Here is a 20756-nt window from a genome sequence, read left to right as displayed (position 1 = left end):
CTATAATCAATATTTTTAAATGCTCAGCCTAAGAAGTTATAAAAAGATTTCCATTAAGAATAGATTATACTTCAACATAATGCTAAAAACCCCTCACTTATTTCTGGTAAATTTTATTTTTGCTCTGTGGTATCAACTAGCCCTTGTTTTAGCACATTAATAATTAGAACCCAGGGCATTGATGCTCTCGTGAAGGTCAATAGAGAGCTTCATTGTCTCCTCTGCATTTCAGAAGACTGGAATGATAGCAGCAGAGATGACAAAACTTTGTTTCTCTCATCCTTACGCCACTCAAAACACCATAACAGCACGCCTGTCTCTGTCCCAGATATCACCACAGTCCCTGTGTTCTCCCCTTTTCTGATGAAACAAATATTCTAAGATTATTTCCAGCTCCTTCTGCACAACCTTTTTTACAGGGGAAGAGTCAACTTGTGTAATGCCCAATCCCTAGCTAAGCATCTGCTGACTCCCTGGCCAATACACCCAACTCTGACTGACAATCAGGCCTGGTAAAAGAGAACAGATAAATCAAGGTATTTTCAAGAAGTCTGAGAGTATTCAACTTGGAGCCACACTCCTTGGATAAATTTGGCTTGGAAGTTTTCCCCTGCAAACTTCAAGCTACGGATCTACCCCTGAGAGATGTGATAAACAAGTGTGCATCTGTCCTTCAATTTTGACTTCACTTTGTCCACAGAATTTTGTGGGAGTTTTTGTTTGTTCTGTACAATCAGTTTCACTTTAATACATATTTTGAATCAGGCAAAGGGTAATACACTTCTGATCTTTTCATCTCAATTATCATATTTCCAACTTCAGTAATCTAGAATAGGACAATGGAAAGAAAGAGGCTGGTAATGAAAATACTACTCTTTACAATTAAAGCACAAAGGTAAGACCAAGCAGAGCAGGCAAGTTAAAATCTCAGTCCTGCCTTGAACCAGCTGTCCTGAAAGGTTTCTGCACATGTGAGGTCTCAAAGAGCTGATTCACATGGTCTGTCATATCTTGATGGAAAATTATTCTAAAACAAATACACATATACAAATATTTACAAACACAGATATATTTTATATATCTATAAATATATTCTAACACTTACACAGATATATTTAGAGAGGGAGACAGACACATAGAAATCCCTACAGTGTTTCTGACAAGGAGGCATTGCTTTCTGTATACGTGAAATTTAGCAGGGTTTTCTTTTCAATGCTTGTGTTATGGAATGACATGTAAACATTAATCTCATATAAGGAACAATAAATTCCATTAATACAGTCACCTCACAATTAAGTATTTATGTAGATACTGTAGAAAGGTCATAGATATTTTATAACTCCTTGGGGGCTGAATAAAATTAAATCAAATGGAAAAGGAAATGTGGTGACGCAAATGCTCGCCTTCAATTCATCAGAATTAACCAAAATAAAAATAAGCAATCTTCTAGCAGTCAAAGCAGCACTAGGGTAAATATGATGATATAGTAAATAACCCAGCAGAAATACAAATGCTCCAAGTACAGGCACCCCTAATTAAAATGAGTTTTTTTCAAGACTGTAAGCTGCCGAAGATGGGCTTTCACAGAATCTTTTTTGGCTATTTTACAGAGCAACTGAGAGAGACGACCTTCACGATCCACTTCCAAATTTCTGCCCTAGTTAGCTTGAAACAGAGGGTTGCTGCTCCTCTGCAGTGAGAAGGTGCCCCTTTGCAAGGGACAGCTCTCCAAAGGTCCCCATCACCGCATCCCTCCCCAGCTCCTCGCTGAGGCTGTCCCACCAGGCGGGCTCTTACAGTGCCAGGTACCAGCACGACCTAGCACACGGATTTTGCATGCACACACACGGCATCTGGGAGTTCAGCTGCTGCTCAGATAATTGGCTGCCTGCTTAATTTCAACCCCAGCCACGATAATGTTTTCTAAATGGCTGGAAGTGCAGAGCATACCCACAGCTACTGACAAGGCTGCCACAACCTCTGATTAGAGCAGTTATACGTGAAAAACTGCAGCCAAGTGCTATAACCAATATACCCAACTGCCATGAAAGTACAAGTATTCTAAAAAGTATACTTGTAAGTTCTGAAGCCAAAAAAGTTAATTATCTAGTCAGACCACTGATGTACCACAGATCCTTATGTGTGATTGAAATATCTCAGTATCAACATCAGTCATTTTGTGTTTCTAGAAGTATTTTGGTGTCTCTGGTGCGTTCACATGAAAGTCTGGGGCACAAGATAGGAGCTTCACTCATTTCCCTGATGAAGCATTGAATTACCCACAATCTCATGGAAGATTTGAGCTTCATTTTTCATTTGAATTAACAGTTTTACCTTCCAGGTCTCAGCTCTTTTTCTGTTTCTCTTCACTAAAGAAAAGAGTTCCTTTTTTCCATGAATATTTTCATAAATCTAATCAGTTCATTTCTCAAACTTTTTTTTTTTTTTTTTTCAACCATATAGGTTACATCCAAGTCTCCTGCTTTAAGACACTTTCTTAGTCTTTGGAATAACTTCCACGGCCCCCTTCTTCACCCTGCAGCTTTTCTAACATTCTTTAAAGGATACTGGCACCAAGACATTACCATTGCCCATGCAATGTGATATGCAGAGGTTATTCATCCTGCAGTTCTCCGCCATGTTAGGGAGACATCAAAGAGATACAGCCAAGTTGTCCGTAAGGCACAGTGGGTCTTTTCATCAACATCTCAGCTTAAAACAAGGCTCAAGCTATCAAAACCCCAAAGCCTTCAGCTCTGCCTACTTATGACAAGGAGTGATTAATCTCCAAAACTTTCTGCATTGTCTCCTCTTCTGCTCTCTGCTCTTTCAAAGCACACCAGCTTGTTAACCTCATGTTTAGATAGAGTGGAAAGTTCTCCACTGGAAGTGACTTGCCCTGTCCTGCATCTACTCCCATTGGGTGTGTCCCTGTAGTTTTCCCCTTCTCATCCCAAGAAGTGCCACAGCCACCTCAAATTTTGTCAAGGTGACTTCAAAATGCAGTATAAAGTTGTAAGCACTGTGTCTGTGCTCTGCAGCACAGAAATTCCAAATTTTGCGAGAAACACTGTAAATCAAAAGTCTGTGTTATTTTAATAGACTTCCCGTGCTAGCTGCAGTCTCTGCAGATTTATAAAACCATTTGGCAGCATGCTACACACCAGTAATTACCAGAGCAGGAAACGCTCAATAATACAAAAATAACTCATAGTCATTACACACACAGTGTATGATATGAAGATAGAAAGATTTCCTTCTCTTCTTTTTCTTTATATACCGAACAGAAAAACAAGAAACCTTTTCCCCAAACAAAGTAACTTTATGAAACCCTCCCCACAGCACTCCCCACTGCTGACAAATGCCACCAGGGTGTCAGGGAGCCTGCAAAGTACCCTTAGGGGGCAGCTATCAGACTTGCCCAAGCTTTCAGTCCTGGAATAATGGGCAATTCTGCAAAACAGGTACCTTGCCTATATGGACCAAAGAGATGAAGGGGCCAAATTCAGCCCTGAATCAAAGCAGCATCAATGCTCTTGCCTTCACAACACTGCAAGGGTTTATATTTAGTTTTTAAACAAAGCATTAGATACATTGCAACCTTCATATAAAATGATCACTCAACCACTCAATTATCACAACCACTCAATTATCACAACCACTCAAGGGAATTCTCTAGTTTATGCAGCATTTTTAATTATTCAGTATAAAAAAGGCCCAATTTTGATCTAAGAAGTGACAGTTTGAGAAAATCTCCTAAGAAACAAGACTTTTCAAGCACTGAATCTTTATCAAGGTTTTCCCATCTGCAAGAACAGTGAAGAAGTGAAAATACATAATAAGGAATTTTACCAGACCCAAACCACGGAGGCCTTGGAAGATGATACACTGTTTGTAGCAAAAAAAATCATAATGTATCTCTATTTAGCATATGCATGTGCGCTTATTTGCTCTAGATGCATGTATAATCAGCCCCAGTATAAATTAGAAATCATATGAAGGATTAAACATCAATTGCTTGTCCTCCTACACTTCCCATCCCTCTGCCAGGACCTGATTAAAACATAAGGCACAGTAGCAATGGTTGAAAACAGACTCTGAAGTTGAAATAAGAGAGGAAAATAGCCATTTTCTTTTTGTAGCAAAATGTATAAAAGTCACATTAGTATTTGACTGTCAACAAATACCACCATAATCTGAAATTAGGAAATCCGGATGGTTTTAACAGGATCTAAACGATGCAGAAAAATGAAGATTATTAAAACTTGAAGATATGACACTTATATTTGATGATGGAAGTCAGTGTAATGCAAATAATTGTTTTAATATTTCTCAGGCTTCCCACATATCATAACTATTTCTCAGTGACTAGGAGGGTTTCACACAATCTTTAAGTGTAATCTTTTGCTAGCTTCACCATCTGGGAGTTCACAGACAGCATTTAATCTTACTGGCTTTTTTCCAAGAGACTTACTGTAAGTCTACAGCATGTGTTTCTTTTAACAATCAAATTTGGGGGTTATTTTGGTTTTTTGACTGTGGCTTAAAATAATCCATTATCAAAATAATACTGGGGAGATCAGGTCTCTAGAGAGCAACAGCACCTTTTATGAGAATAACTTACAGAGCTCAAACTTTGCTTGATGCTTTCCCCAAAGTATGCAGAAACTTCTTCAGAAATGAAGAAATGCACAAAACTTCTAGCTCTATGCAGATAAACCATAAAAAAACCAAACTGCTGGTAGAACATAGGGCATCTCATCAGACAAGAAGAGCACTAGTTGGTGAGATGATGCAAGAAAGGGCAGACTAGGAATAAAGGGGGACAAAGAAGGAGAGCAGAGTATAATTACCAGTCAGGCCGTAAAGCCATTATACACTTCTAGGGATATCCCTTACCATTATGCATGTATCTCTAGCTTTTCCCATTATGCATATCCAGAATAGTTGCAGTAAGCTTGATTTCTCAGGTCCATTTTTAAAAATATTTTTGTTTGGTTCTGGATTTTTGGGGGATTTAAAATATCTCAGAAAAATCATGGCCAGGAAGATGATGGGAAGATATGAAAACAGTGTTCCAGCCCTTCACCAACTGTCTGGAGCAATGTGTCTGGGTGTAGAGTCACCCACACAATTCCTACTGCTCTGGACAGAGCCTACTGTATTCAAACATATGTAAATTTCATATGTAAAACTCAAACTTCCTACACCTCTGCCCTCCAAAGCATTTATTAGAAACAGTGCTGTCTCTACCCAAGGCAGGGGGTTGGAACTGGATGATCTTTAAGGTCTCTTCCAGCACAAACCAGGCATGATTCTCTGATTCTATTCTGGCAAAGCCCAGTTTCAGATATTTTTTTTTTGTTTGTTTTGCTTGGTGGGATTTGTTGTTGTTGGTTTTAGTTTGTTCCTTACAAAGATTTTGTTAAGACTGGTGGTTATTCTGAAGGCTCAAGAACTAAGGGCAGAAAAGGAAAGTGAGTTTAAGGTAAGTGCAACACATGAGTTGCATATAACACTTTGCTAGTGTTTCAGATGCCTGCTAGTTTTGGGAATAAGGATTTCTTGGTGTGTGATCAAACTGCAGTAGTTTGACAACGTCTAAGAAAACAAAGCATGATGACAATTTCCTTGTCCCCTAATGCTCCACACGTCAAATGGACAGCACAGCCACGCTGGCCACCATAGACTACAAGCTGGCTGAGGAAAATAATATTGCCTCCCTTTAGACAAAACTCTTCTGTTTCATGCTGATTTGCCACACAACTAATTAAAAGGAATCATTATCAGCATAATTCACAAAGCATATCTGCCACACCGCAAGATTAGACCAGCAGAAAAATAGAGCAACATGGCTGTTTTATCCCCTATAGTACTCGAGTCAAGTGGGAGCACTCTTAAATATAATTAGAAGTTTTCCATTTTATTTAACTGTTACAAACAAACAGCATGAGACTTCACAGGAGCAATTTCATGGGAAGGGCCAAAAGAAAGTAATAAGCAAAAGAAAACAAAACATTTTCAGGAACAGACCTACCTCCCAGTATGGCAACCTGCTGAGCACACTGAATAAGGAAAGGCTTTGTTTCAGACAGATCATGGGTTTGTTTTCTTTAAAAACCTGTCTAAAATGGCTTTTTTCAAAACATCATCTAATAGGTCATTACCAGCACATACAGATGAAATCTATACTCTCAGCTGTGGTGCGCATTCCTCCGCTGCTAACACCAGCTAAGGCAGCTGCTCACACAGGAAGCCCCCACTTGCAAGAAGGCAACACTAGTAATGGTCCTACTTCCATAAGTTGTCAAATTCTTATGTTCAGATTTCTAGACCAAATTGCTGTTCACAGCTAGTTGAAACTAGCTGTGAGTGGAAACACTTCTTTAGCTACATTGTCAGAGTGTTCTGCCATTCGACGGACACATTTCACTCTTTTGTAATAGGAACTGCATCCATGAAATATGGAGGACAAGAGGGATAGAAGTCAGTTTTGCAGTCACATCAGCCACTTCACCTCCTTTTTCAGAACACATCCTACATAGCACACATGAGGAGAGGCTCTGACAAGTCGATGCTTTCTGTAGCAAATCCTTCCCATCAGCGGCAGACCACCACAGACAGATCTAGTCCCCACTGCACAGCCATGCTACCACCAGCTTCCTTGTCTGCAAAAAGTAACCTCACTGCTGCAAAATTAAAGCTTTTATAGCTCCACATCTCTGGGCAGCAGAGCATAAGGGGAACAGACAAAGGCTACAGGGAGGGCCTTTCCTGCAACCCATCCAAAGCTGATCAAGGGTACACACAGCTTACACAGCTACCTGGAAGTATGTTATTTCTAACACCTCAAGCTATTGTTCAGATTTTGTGTTGTTTCCTAAAACAACAAGTTGGAACTATTTCACCTTTGTTTTTGAGCCTCCAATCACAGTTCCTCCGATAGCCCCACAGATGTACCTTTTACGTAGCTAAAGTTGCACAGTTTACCAGGTTTACTTTGCTGACAAATACTGGATAAGCACTGATCTGCAGATACGCATAATGCGTTTTTTCCTGTTTCAGACGCAGAAGAGTAATAGTTTATGAAGAAGTTCTAGCAGGAGCATTCCCAAACAAGCTTATTTTGTGCCTCATATATAAAAACTCTCATCTCTTTCTACAAATTCCAAACATGCTTTTAACTTTGGTTAAGATAAGCTCTCTGGCAAAATGCTACGACAGCTCCATATGGACTCAGGTCACTCACTTGCACTGTGATGTGCTACTGTGAGCACCAAGCACTTCTGTACTGTGAGTGCCTTCCCCTGCACAGAAAACAAATCCCACCTGCTCTAATTCCTTGAGAGTATAACTACTTCCTTGTCAACACTTTAGTTCCTCCAGGTCTTGTTAAAGACCTCACAAGGGAAAGAGTTTTCAGATTCCATTCTTATTTTCGAAGTCAACACCACCTTGCCGCTCCCCCAGACTGAGATACTTGTTCAGTGATTCTTTATGACTAATCCATTCACGAGTCACAGATCTTCCCTGCTTTCTGACCTGCCTGTAACAATGCTGGCTTGTTTACTGTAGTAGGATGTTCACTTGACTTTTGTGAAATCTTTTTCAAACAGTAATCTTGCAACACAGCGGAAAGCAGTATAGAGCCCCACAGGTCTGTGACGCTTCTGATGTGTTGTGACTCTCAACAGAACAGACAAAAAAACCCGCAAAAAACCAAAAGGTATCTGGATATATTTCTCCTGCCTTTTTGTTTCTGAAACATGAGTTAAAATATTACACAAGAACTGAAAGACAAAGAATAAGATGTTACATGATGCCAATAGCCAGCAGTAATTATTTTTCTCCTTGGTGAGGTAGCCTTTCTCAATTCTTATTGGGGAAAAGCTCTTACTCTGGAATACCATAAAATAAGCGCATTCATCTTTGAACAAAAAAAAAATTGCCTTCTGCAATGTTTAAATATACACATAAAATAAAAATACTGTCCACCATTAAAAGAGCTTTTTTATTTTTTAAAGGAATTTAAAAGGGACAGGTACACCACCAGTCCCAGCAGCAGTCACATTTCAGCCGATAACACAATCCCAGTGCAATCCTCTGGGCTGCAAAGCCCTGAAGAACCATGTGCAGTGTGCATTAAGTTGTTCCATGCCCATGTTTAGACACAGACACCTGAAAGGATTATGCTCATTCTTTGTTTCCATTTAAATGCTCTTAGCTTCAGATTTCTAAATTATTCTGTGCAGCAAGAACTAGAAACTTACTGCTGGCTGTGAGAGTTTCTTCTTCTCTTGATTCCAGCACTTTTTCAAAGACAGATGAGCAGTTACCAAAATAGTTCTTTCTCCCCTCTACGAAAGCACTTCGCAGAACTAGCTTGTGATTTAGGAATCAGACACTTTGCTAAAACCAAGCAAGAATGGAATTACAGCTAATCACATTAGCCTATAACTTTTTTCCCCTCTAAAAGCAGGATTAAAGGCAGAGATGGGGAACTTCCCACATTCCCACACACCAGCTGCATTCTTCCAGACTCAGCTTGCTGAACAGCTAATAGAATTACCATCCACAGACCTAGGATTTTCAGGGATTACTCTGGAAAGGTTGCCAAAGGAACTAACTGGACTGTAATTCCTGGCTTTGCACTAACAGAAAGGGATAGAAAGACCTTAAAACTACACTGAGAAGTACCCTAGAGGGAGCCAGGGTCTGAAGAAGATTTTGTAAGGGCTGTGGCAACACTAATCTTAAAGTTTATTGAGAGGAACAACAAAATGAACTGAAATCCCAGGTCTGGAGATGTGATTAATGAGAGCAGTGACAAAGTAAGGGAGAGGGAATTGCCCTCCAAGACTGATGTTGATTTACATTTGTTTGAAGAGATCAGTGTATGTTTTAATGCCCTATCAACTCCTGAATTATTGTTGAGAGCATGTATGGCTAAGTTCTAGTCTTCAAATGACTCATGAAAATAGCTGAAAACTTTTTTTTTTTTTGTTCAAAGGGGAAGACAAAGAAGGGGAGAAAATTTTCTATTTACATGCTTCAAAATGCAAGTCACTCATATCAAACCAAACATACATAAAACTTTGACATTTGTCATGACATAAGCAGCAATAATCACTGAGGCTGGCTTTATGATTACTGTTTTTCATTTCCAAATACCAAAATATAAAGCCGTACTCCACTCCCCATGGCATCACAAATACAATGCAAGGTTTCAGTGTACAACTTCTAAACTTTCTAAATTATAAACATTGCAAGTATCAACTTAGGAAATGAAAAGTTTTCTTTTTTACCATTTATTTTCAAGGATTTGATCTTTCTCAGTCAAGACACCTACAAATAAGGTCAGTAAAGAGAAACAAAAACTAGTTCAGATAAATCTTGTTTCAATCCCAAACTTTTAGCGATCATTCATGAAACAAAGATTCTTAATACAAATTCAGAAGAAAAAGCACTTTCTTCAAAATTAAGTTTTAAAACACACAACCAGCAATTTAAGGACCTTAGCACAGGATTCTTCAAAGCATCATGGACTGCTGAACAAATAAAACACCCAGGACACTCACTCAGCCTGCCCAGGCACTTGCACAGACTTGGAGGCATGGAAGTAACAGTGGGAGGGATGCAATGAGATAGAGGAAGGGGCACTAAGCTCCCCCACCAGGCCCTGGAACCAAGAGAGCTGCAAGCCTTTGCACTCTGGGGCAGGAGCAGAGCTGTCCAGCCACTCCCTGAGCCTGGCCAGCTAGGCAGGGACCTTTAACATGGGGCCCTTGCCTTTGAAAGTGATCATTCAGTGCAACCCCAAAGCTGCTGAACAGGACCCTGCTCTCATTTACAATGGCTGGGGCCTGAATCAATTTCAGGAATGCTCTTCCCAACCAGAAAGAAAAATGTTGCTGTCCATTATTAAGTTTCACAGCTTCTTGCCCTCTCCTCCCCAGACAGGCAGCAGAGCTAATGAATCAAAAAGAAAAAAGTCCACAGCCAACAATAAAATAGCAACTTCCCTCAAGAGAGAGGGAGAAAAGAATAATAAGTTTTTTAAATATTAGTGGCACTCAGTTGGGGGGGGGGGGAGGGGATGTTGCCCAAGCCCACCTTTCACTCAAACTGTTTCAAAACCAAACAAAACCCATGGGTTCACATGGTGACCTACCACATCTGGAAATACAGGGATCACTTATGAACAGCAAGGTAACTTATCTCTTCACAAGAGTTCTGCACAAAATGGAGCACTGCTCAAGTTATAAGAGCTGGAGATGTGTCCTCAGTCCCACCTCCAATGAAAAACTCCACCAAGGACCAGATTGTTAGTTATGACTGACAGGTATTTTACAGCATTACAAACAGGCACTACGCATCATCTGTTTCTGAGGAGGTCTCTAACACATACCTAAAGATAGAAAAATCATACTTGGCCTGAATGAATCAATGTTGGCAGGAGAAAAAAAAAGTGATCTGCTGCAGAACTTGGCTGGAGCTGGATCTTTTTTGCTCCTTGCAGGGAGTTTGGAAAGCAGAAATTATCATAACAGGACACAAAGGACATAGAAATAAATCAGGGAAATCCAGAAGGGCTCACAGTGGGGAGCAGAGAGGAGGAAAGAACTCATCTCTTGTCTGCACCTTTATGCAATGGAGTAGATACACAGACAGGACAGCACAGAAGGCACTTAGATGTGGGACTAGCAGATACAATAAAAGAAGAAAATACAGAGCAATGTCTATAGAGGGACAATATCACAGACCTCTAATGCCAGTCCAAGGACATTGTGCTGCAGAATTTCTGGAGCAGAGTATGTAGGATATCAGATGCAATCAAAGCTCAGTGTATTTCTCCCCTTACTGTAGCAGAACACCATCATGGAAAGCATAAAGACAATGGCACATGGTCTTCTACTACTCTTCCCTCCCCACCCTTTCTTCCTGAAATCAGGCAAAGCTGGCTGTCTCAAATCACAGTTTCAGTGTCATTATTGTTTCCTGCAAAAGAACCTGAACAGTATCAAAACAATCAGTCAAGATTGACTACATCTTAGGGCAGCACTTTAGAAAGAAGAAAGAGGGAGGGGGGAAAAAAAAGAGATTTGAAATGGTTATTCACCTTGAAGCCACAGTCACCACCTGGACCTCAGACCTGCTTTCATAAGAGGGAAAAGTGTAGAGCCTACAGGGTCTGACATCATTCACAGAGTTAAAACAAGCTGGCACTATGACAAATGACAGCAATGGACAGACAAATCTCCCCACACCAGAGGAGGGAGTGGCTGACACGATCTTGGGGGAACCAGACCCATTCAACTCCTGCTTGTCTTGGAGATGGTGCATTTAGGTCCCCATTTGGGCCACACAAGATTTTCAGTCAAGCTGGAAGTTCTATGCAGACACATCACTGCTCATACCTCTGTACCTCCAGCAGCTCTAGACTCCCTAGAGAATCTAGAAGCAGATTCTCTCCCACTTAAGCCTCACTGTGTGGGTTACAGATCCCAAACAATGAGTGAAGTTGTATATTTGCCACCCTACTTCATGCCAGGAAGTTCTCTGCTGGCCACAGCCCCCTAAAACCTCTTCTTGTTTGAGTTTCTTTCTTAAATCAGTGTGATTGCTAAGTTATGTACAGGGTTCATATTTTGGCATTCCCCAATTATGCATTGACCACCTACTCTCCTGCACTATCTACTGCACTTCCTAATGTTGACTGCCTCAGCTTGGTGTTATTTTTGTCCTTTCCCCACTCACATTCCAGGAATTAAATCATATTGTGATCAAGAACCACAGAGATCCCCTTGGCTGGCTTTACCCTAGCAAAATACTTTACCCTGACAAAATACTGTACAGTATTTATTTGGAGAATGTTCAATTTTTAAGACAAACACTTGCCTCATACAGTATTGGGAAGAGGAATCACACCTGCCTCCAGCCATTTTATGAGCTTCACCTACTGAACAGCTCATGCAGAATCAACCACTTAGTAACCATGGCATTTATAGCCCCAAGTACAGCTGGCAGCACCTACTAGACAGCAAGTGTGCTGCTGGCTGAGGGAGATATGGGTGAAGAAGCCAAAAGGCTTCAGTGGACCTGCTGGCTATCTCCTACTTCCTGGACCCTCTGTAATTACTGTGCAATAAAACTTCCACCCCATGTCAGTTAGATCTGAGGGGCAGAGCAGCTCAATACAAGCTGGGAGTTCTCTCACCAGCTCTGCTCACTGTTTTGGCCCTGAACACTTAAAACTGATCTAGTCCACCTGACCTCTGATCAGGAAACCACTCTGGATAATACATGTGTTACAGCTGGACATCCCAAACATACCCTACCAAGTAAATGTGACTGGCCAAATGGGAACCAATTTGAAGTCATCTTTCTCTTTCTCTTGAAGAAAGAAAAAAAATCATTAGAGACAACAAAAGGCACAGTTAATATGATGGTGCTGCTGTCCAATAGGGCCTCTTGCATTTTAGCAAGTTCAGTCAGAACAGAAACCCAAGGGGAAGTGCATGAAGATCCAGGTTAGATGTAGTTCAGGAGCCTCCGTCTTCCTTGCAAATGCTGCTCCATCACAGATATAGCACCTACCCCAGCCCCATGCCACATCAAAGCAGCTATGTCTGCTCTGCCTAAATTATCTCCCTGCACTCATTAACAGCACTCCCCCACTCCAAGTCTTATTTGGGATTCAGCTCACAAAGCTGACTTAACCCATCCTTCAACCCACAAACCATATTTCTTTCTCAAGTGGTACACAGCTCCCATCACAGGAATGACCTGTGCTTTGCAGCACTGCTTCCCTTTCAAGGTCAAACATGTTTCATTTGCTCACACTCACAGGCTCAAAGCAGCTCACCCCGAGGGGCACAGCCCTGTCGGTTCACTTCATGCCGTGGTGATAACTGTGCCAAGCCATTCCCATTACACCTATCCCGAGTGATGCAGCTGCAACAGAGACAAATGAACAAAGCTGGAGTGCTTGCAGGTAGCATCTGCTGACAGTGCAAAGGCAGGAGGGAACACAGGAAGGCTTCCTGGGAGGACACAGCCATGCTCTGCTGTCAGAAGCTAGAAGCACACTCAAGCTAGCCTTTCAGAAACATGTGAGACAGCACTAGTCTTGAGCCTCTGAGGGACTGGCGAGAGCTTTGAGGGATGAATTGCATACTTGTCCCATTAGGAAACACATTTGTGCAACTTAGATAGTATTAAAAATATCTGAGCATGATTTACGTTTTTTATCCTGTTTTTATTTTTCTCCTTTTACCCCTGTAAGTTCTATGAAATCAGAGACCACATAGGAAAAGCCAAGTACACAACAGCAGGAAAAATAACTGTCATCAAAACACAGAACCTAAAACCTGAGATTCATTTTCTACATTCATATAAAATCTCTTGCCAAAGCTTATCCTCACTGCTGCATTTTTTTCACTGGGAAGAACCAGTACATTTACACATTTACATTTTTCTCCAAGGTTACTCTGAAATTATTATTTGCAATGCACTTGGCAGATTAGAGGCATTACATAAATATTAGATGCTATAGCATAAGGTCTTACACAAGTAAAGGGATTTCTGAAGGTGTTAAAATTATCATGAGGTTTCTGTACGCTGTTTTATATGAAGCCAGGCTTAAACAAGAGCCAGACAATATATATTAAAGTTAACATTATAATATGCATAGAAGAATAATTCATACAGAGGAAGACTGTTCAGTTGTCTCAAGCTACATATATGGGACTTGAGTTTTCAGTTCATTCATCAGGTACTACTCAGTCTTATGTTCTGAACTACAAAAAGGAGAAAAGAAAATATTTTCATCTAGACAAGGAGAATTGCAAACAACTTTTTAAGAAGTTTTAAAAGGAAAGTAATTCATTAGTTCTGCGTACATAAACTGACAACCAAACAGAACAAGATAAAAAAAAGTATTCCCTTCCCCACGAGTCTCATCCTCCTGAAATTTGTACCAAACAGAACACACACAAGAAGTGTGTTTACCGATGGGTATGAGTCATGCTCCCAGGGGAGGGTTAGAAAGACTATCACTTCCAATTCACAGGAGCAGGACTGTGGTGTTGTTATCTTCTATTAATAAGAAGCAATGGGGATTAGAATAAGCAATCAGTAGCTGCATGCCCTATGCTATCCTCCAACATCAAAATATTCAACCCAGGACAAACATTTTTTGTGGTTTGCCTCACCTCAGCTGACAGATATATTAAGCTTTCACCTGCTTCATAACTTTATTAAAATACTTAGCATTTGAATAAATATTTTGGTCTACACAGCACAAGGTAGAAGAATGCATCTGTGTTATCTTAATTTACTTCAGTATTTATGATCACTCAGAAATGTTGGAAAATATTTTAATAAAAACCCCCAGTTAATTCTCACGTACATTCATTTGCTACAAACTAAGTAGCATAGCATGAGGAAACATGATGCAATAGCATCAGCCTTACAAAAAATCCAGAACCTTGAGAAGGAAAATAAAACACCTATAAAATCTATAAACTATCCCCTCCCCTGCTTCATTTTGAACTGTAACAACTTGCCACTGTAATAATGCTGTAGAAGGACATGGTCATCATACTTCACCTACAACTCTGCATTCATTACAGGTCAGTAGCCACCAACATCACAGAGAAAATGTAATTTCTACTGCAGGCCTGCAGAGTAGAGAAACCACAGTATCTGAAATGTAACATTATGGAAAAACAGCCTGGACTTTGTCTCATCAAACAAAAGGTACTGCTGGGCTAATAAATTGACTTTTTAAGCCAAGAAACACACATACCAGCAAAGTCAAGTTTCTGAAAACATAACTCAGAACTGCAAAGGTATCTGAAGTGTCACTTAGAATTTAAAAGGCAAGCCAAATTGTCTCTTGTATGAGGACACAGACAACATGCAATCAAATCTTTCCCCCTGTCCCTGAAGTGTTATTTGATAGTACCTTTTGAAGTTCTCCAGAGATGTGGCAGAAAGGCAAGAGCAAAGAGAGGGACACATGTGACACAAAAGCAATCAGCTATGGTCCCATCCCCAGGATTCATACCCTTTAGAAAAGCAATTTGTATAGTATATATACATATTGTGTGTGTGTACATATATATATATAGTGTGTGTATGTATATATATATATAGTGTATATATATACATGTAGTATATAGATTATATATATAGTTTTGTATAGTTTATGGTATATATATAGTTTATATCTATAAATATATATAAACTATATACATAGTTTATAGTATAGTTTAGTATATATATTTTATATAGATAGCTAGATATAGATATTTTAGTACTGGATTCAGACTGTAGGAATATACATTCAAAATGGATGGAAAATGACTAAGCTTGTTTTTCTACCACAAAATGCTACTCAGTTGCAGTTACTCTGCAACACCACCAGCATAAGCAGCAGGCTAGTTCTTTGTCATTTACAAATTTAGCATTTATTTTATCGTGCCATATGTAGTCAAGGGAATTCAACTGGGAGAGGAGAGCTCTGCTCCACCCTGTTCATCCTCTAGCTTCACAGAGGGAAGAAGATAGAATAGAGGAGAAAAAGGTGAGAAATACTGTTCTGGGTAGAGTTTAGATGCAGTGAATATAATCTGGGTCATTTCATGCTACATACTCTCTGCTACTGCCTTTACTTTGCCAGTTACTTTCAGAGTTGAACACTAGGGCTGCTTATCAGCAGTGCTGCAGGGAAGAGGTCTTAACACCCTGAAAACAGCACAGGAAGGGACCAAAGAAGAAATTCCCCTCCCAGTAACAGGACAATCCATGCAGAAGCTCAAAAACCAGCTCGTGGCTCAGACATGGAAAGCTCTAGAGGAGATCCAGTGCAGCTGCTTGCAGATGAGAGGCAGGGCAACAACTAAATAAAGTGTGAGGCAGATCCCTCCCACCCTCCCTTACTTGAATAAATCACTTAACTTTTCAGAGAGCAGCAAATCTCCTTACTCCTCTGGATTAAAGGCAGACTTACAAGAACATTTGTTAACAGACTACCCTCTCCCAGGGTCATTCCTGATGCACACCAGCTAACCACATGCAGAAAATTATGTTATGCCCTTGTTCAAAAATGAAAAGTTTATTTCTAATAATGATACTTTTAAAGACAATTAAAGAGCTTACTGGATTGTAGGACACAATTTTAATTTTTCTCCTATGGAGCTTGACAAATATTAGACAAGTGTCTGTGGTATAAGAATATCTCTTTGAAACATGGCCTTTTGCCATCCTGTATGAGGTGAAATGAAATTCAAGGTCTCAGAGCTCCCATGCAAGGAAGAGACAGCAGGGACAGAAGACAACTCATTTCAGAAGACAACTTTTAGTCTGCTTACTGACTAAGGAGAGCTGGGTCCCTATGAGATTCCCAGTAAAATGCTAAGAAGCACTGATATTTTATCTCAGCACCAAGTATGTTTAATTTGCCTGCCTGTGTGTTTTTTGTAATGACCACACCATTAAAAGAGGGAACATTAATAATAAAAAATAAAAGCTAGTTTACATTTCACATCATAATATCATAGAACTAAGTAGGTAATTTTAAAAATAAGTTAAAATATATTACATGAATGAGCAATATTGCAAAAATACCAATTACACAAAATGTTCAGTACAAAAGGATGAAGAAAGTGGAGTAGAGGAGAAATGCTTATTCCAGGGGAGTAAGTCAGATGAACAGGCCCATACCACACAAATGCTAGGGAAAAGAAATAGTCAACAGGGTGAGCTACTTTGCCAATATATTGTTTAGTAAGAAATACTAATCCTCAGGAATCAAAGAAACAAAAGGAATCCCCTAAAAAAGTGCATATTTTGTAGATACAAACTGCTTCAGTCTGGCATGGGAACCAGGTCTAACCCCAAAATGCCTTCTCCTTGGATGTCAACACAACAACATCAAGGAACTCCAGTATCATCTGTAAACTGACATGTTTTACAATTAAAGAACATGAACACTACAAATTATTTCCTGAAACTCAGCCTCCAGGTGACCTATTCTCAGAGCCAGAATTTCTTCCTAAAGATAGTGAGACAGATGCTAGTGCTGGGTGTGGAACATAAATCCACTGACTCAAACCCTGCTGTGCAACGGCTCACAACATCAGGGCAAACACAGTGCAGGTGGCACACACTCTCCTTACACCTTCTGGGCCAAAACCCCACCTTCTAAGTCTACAACAATTCTCTCATTAGCTTCAGGAAGTAAAAATCCCTGTGTCCATAGGCACCCCAACCAACAAAACGCTGAAATCACTTTTGCTGATTTGCTAAAACATGAAAACACAGAAAGGGCAATAGCTCAGGGAAGCTGCACCTTGGCACACCACAGGTATGTCATGTCTTCTCTCCTGTCTTCATACCTAAGCAAACTAGCAAAATGTGAGTTAAATAGCTGACCTTTGTGTTACATCACAAGCTGCTTGTGAGGACACCAGACTTCCTCCTAACATTCTTGTAAGTACTTGTATTGTAACAAAAGGCAAACATTGTTCTGATAGTTTCCTTAACACAGACATTAACAAAATGCTAAATAATAGCGTGGAAGTACTTTATTCCCTGCTTTACTCAAGCCAACAAACTTCAGAATATGTATACTAGTAATTTCATCTTCCTGGTACTCTTTCCATTTCTTCTATGTAACTCAAATCTGTTTCAAAAGGAAAACATAGTTTCAACACATATAGCAAGTCTTTGCAAGTATTTTCAGAAAGCCTGGTAATAGCTCAGCGTGAGTAAAACAAACAAAAAAAAAAGTCATATTTGTCAAAATCTGAGTTTGTCCATATTTTCTTCTATTTCGTTATTCTTTAATGCTTTGCCTTTGGAAAACAATGCAATTTTGGTGGCACCGCTTTCCTGTTAGCTTCTCTGCAGTTTTGAGATCTTCTGGTTAGAATGAATCCCAATTTTGGAACATCATATGCATACTTCTGGGCAGAGGGTAGTAACACATTCACTAATTCTCTCTAACAAGTACCACCTTTCCCTTAGATCTGCTCCACCAGCACCAGAGCCAGTAACTGCAAGGGAAGGGGATGAGACAAAAAACCGAAACCAACCAACCTAACAAAAACAACAACAAAAAAGCCACCAGAGAAAAAACAAAAGGGCAACTTCTTTTCACATAGATAACGACAGGAACTGAAAAAGCTAGTGCCTTTTTTTTATGCCTCCCAATTAACCAAGCTGCTCAAAGCTCAAGAGGGAAGAGCAACAAGTATATGAAAACAATCCTGGTATGTTCTGCTTTCATGACCACCAGAGTCATTTACTTTATCTACAAATGCTCTCTCCCATCTGGTTTCATCGACAGGGTCAATGAAACCTTCACTCTCCAGCACCGACATTTTTCTGCCCTGGCAGTGTCAGGTGAAGGTCATGGGATGCACACACCTGGGAGCCAGAGAACCTCCCTTCCACTTTGTCACCAACTTGCAATTACAGTTACTTGCTGAAAGCCACAGAACTTCGCCTGAGCTGAAAATAGCAGCATGTACTTATTTCGGTAAAGAAGTGCTTTTTAAGGGACTAATATAGTGGCAGAACAATTAGAGCTTATTTTTAAATATTTACAGTTTATAGGGAATTTACTCAGTAACCTATTCAAGTCTTTATTTATCTGAGGAAAACAATCCAATTTAAAATGCTTTAAATCTCTCATTAAAATCTCTCTTTAATTCTCCCATTTCAGCATCCCCAATGATGTAACAACCTTTTAAATAAAGCTAGTGATTGGTCATTAACAATGTGAAGCCTTCACTGTAGCTTTTGCTGGAGTTTTTTTGGGAATTCATGTACATCTGAAGAGACGACTTGTAGTCTGGAAGGGCTAATTTAGTAACTTCATTAATCTCTGAGTTGGTAGCAACATGGATAGCCAGACATGCTCAAGACTTAGAAGCAGTAACAGAAAGAAACCAAATACTGAATCCTGCACCCAGAATCCTCAAGGAAAACAATGTGCCTACCGATAAAGGCATCAAGTGCAAGGACATGCCTTGCCTCTGCAGCTACTCCCACTGCCAGCTGGATGCATCCAAAGGAGCACTGCCTTTTGCCTGGCTGCCAAGTCTACAACCAGGTCCTGATCAGACACCCTCTAAAGTAAATACCATTATATGAGTAAGTCAGGGCAACAAACCATTTGGAAAGCCCAGTTTGGGGGCTAGCCAACGGATTTTGTTTTCTTTCCGTTTGGAACCTGCGGTCCTCAAGCATCTCCCCAAACTAGAAAGCACTTTGAGAGAGAGAGATATGTGACCCATCATCACCAGCGAGCACAACGGCTGTCAGGTCCACAGGAAGGTGTTCCAAACCCCACACATTTCACCATTCCCAGGTAGCATAAAGCATTTACACAGGCACAAACCAAACCGTGTTTCCTACCAAAAGCCCTTTCTATTCCAGGGTCAAGGACCTAAACCGCTGTTCACCGGCGGGTACCCCATCCTTGGCCCCGGAGCCGTCACTACGGGCAGGGGAGCCCGGCGCTGCCCCTGGCCATCCTTCGCCGATCTGGGCACCGGCCACTCCCGCGGGGGCTTTCAAGGGCAACTGACCGTCTGCCTCTTCGGGCTCCCAGGAGGGAACCACCCAGGCACAGAGCCGCGGCCAGGGCCGGACACACGGCGCCGGGGATGCCGCTCCCTCCCCCGGCACCTTCCCCCCTCCGCTCCCGCTGCCCGCGCAGGCCCGGGGCTGCGCTCCCCCCGCCTCCGGCAGCGCAGGCACCCGCCGGGGGCTGCCCCGGCATCGCCGCCTTTCGCGGCCAGCGGGCTCGGCCGCACTCCACCTGCGAGCCGCGGCGTACTCACTCCGCGTAGCCCGTGGTCCAGGGCAGGCGCCGGGTGTCCTTGCTGAGGATGAGGATGGGGCGGGCGATGTGGTCGGCGGAGCACTCCACCTCGTCCGGGGACAGTCCCAGGAACTCGGGTCTCCCGTAGGGGAAGCGGAGGGGCAAGTCCGCGCCGCTGCCGTGGTCGGCGCCCGCGCTGCCAGCCATGATGCCGCCCATGAAATTGGCCACGGCGGACTTCACCCGTGTGAGCATAGTAACCCCGCCGGCGGCGGCAGCGCCGGGGCCGCCGCGCAGGGCGGGGAGCGGGGCGCGCCGGCGGGCAGCGCTGCCGAGGCGGCTCCGGCAGCCCCCGCCGCGCTCCCGCAATGGGGGCGCCGGGCCGCGCGGAGCCGGGCGAGAGGACGGCGGGCTCAGGGGCAGCCGCGGGGCCGAGGCCTCATTGCAGGTTTCCCCCTCCCGGCGCGGCGCTGGGTGAACTCAGCCCGGCGGCAGCGGCTGCTGAGTCATGTGATAGCGCGGCTGGATTCGCCCGGGCGCTTCCTGCTCCTCCTGCGGCACCGGCGGGCTCCTGGCACACGCCGGGCACGGGCGGCCGCCGCCCCCGCCCGCCCACCCGCGCCGGGGGCCGGCCCGCGGCAGGTGCGCGGCGGGCGGAGCCTGCGGCCGGCGGGGCCGCCCCCGCTCCGCTCCGCTCCCGCTCCCGCAGCGATGCGGCCGTGCCGCCGCCGCCTCCGGGATGAGCCGCCCGGGAGGCCGTGCCCTCGGGGTCGCTCGGGGTTCCATCGCCGGGGCTGGAGATCGCCGCCCGCGGTGCGCTGTCCCTGCTGCCCCTAGGCTGAGCCAGCGCCGTCCCAGCCCCGGCAGAGCCCGCTGATCCTGCGGGGCAAGACGGCCGCTTGGAGGGTTTACGTGCCTT

The 20756-nt window shown here is 42.5% G+C and overlaps 1 protein-coding gene across 1 annotated transcript in view; it reads right to left on the bottom strand.

Moving 5' to 3' along the window:
- LOC131592603 (protein phosphatase 1H) overlaps nucleotides 1-20406 on the bottom strand; it is a 124225-nt gene extending 103819 nt beyond the window's left edge. The window contains exon 1 of the mRNA XM_058864206.1: nucleotides 19857-20406. Within this exon, the coding sequence (XP_058720189.1) occupies nucleotides 19857-20092 (236 nt within the window). The 5' untranslated portion in view covers nucleotides 20093-20406. The remainder of the gene's footprint in view (nucleotides 1-19856) is intronic.
- Nucleotides 20407-20756: the final 350 nt, after the last annotated feature.

Source organism: Poecile atricapillus, chromosome Z (genome assembly GCF_030490865.1).
Source record: "Poecile atricapillus isolate bPoeAtr1 chromosome Z, bPoeAtr1.hap1, whole genome shotgun sequence".
NCBI lineage: Eukaryota > Metazoa > Chordata > Aves > Passeriformes > Paridae > Poecile > Poecile atricapillus.
The sequence above is the reverse complement of the archived record's forward strand: the minus strand, read 5'-3'. Positions and strand labels throughout refer to the sequence as shown.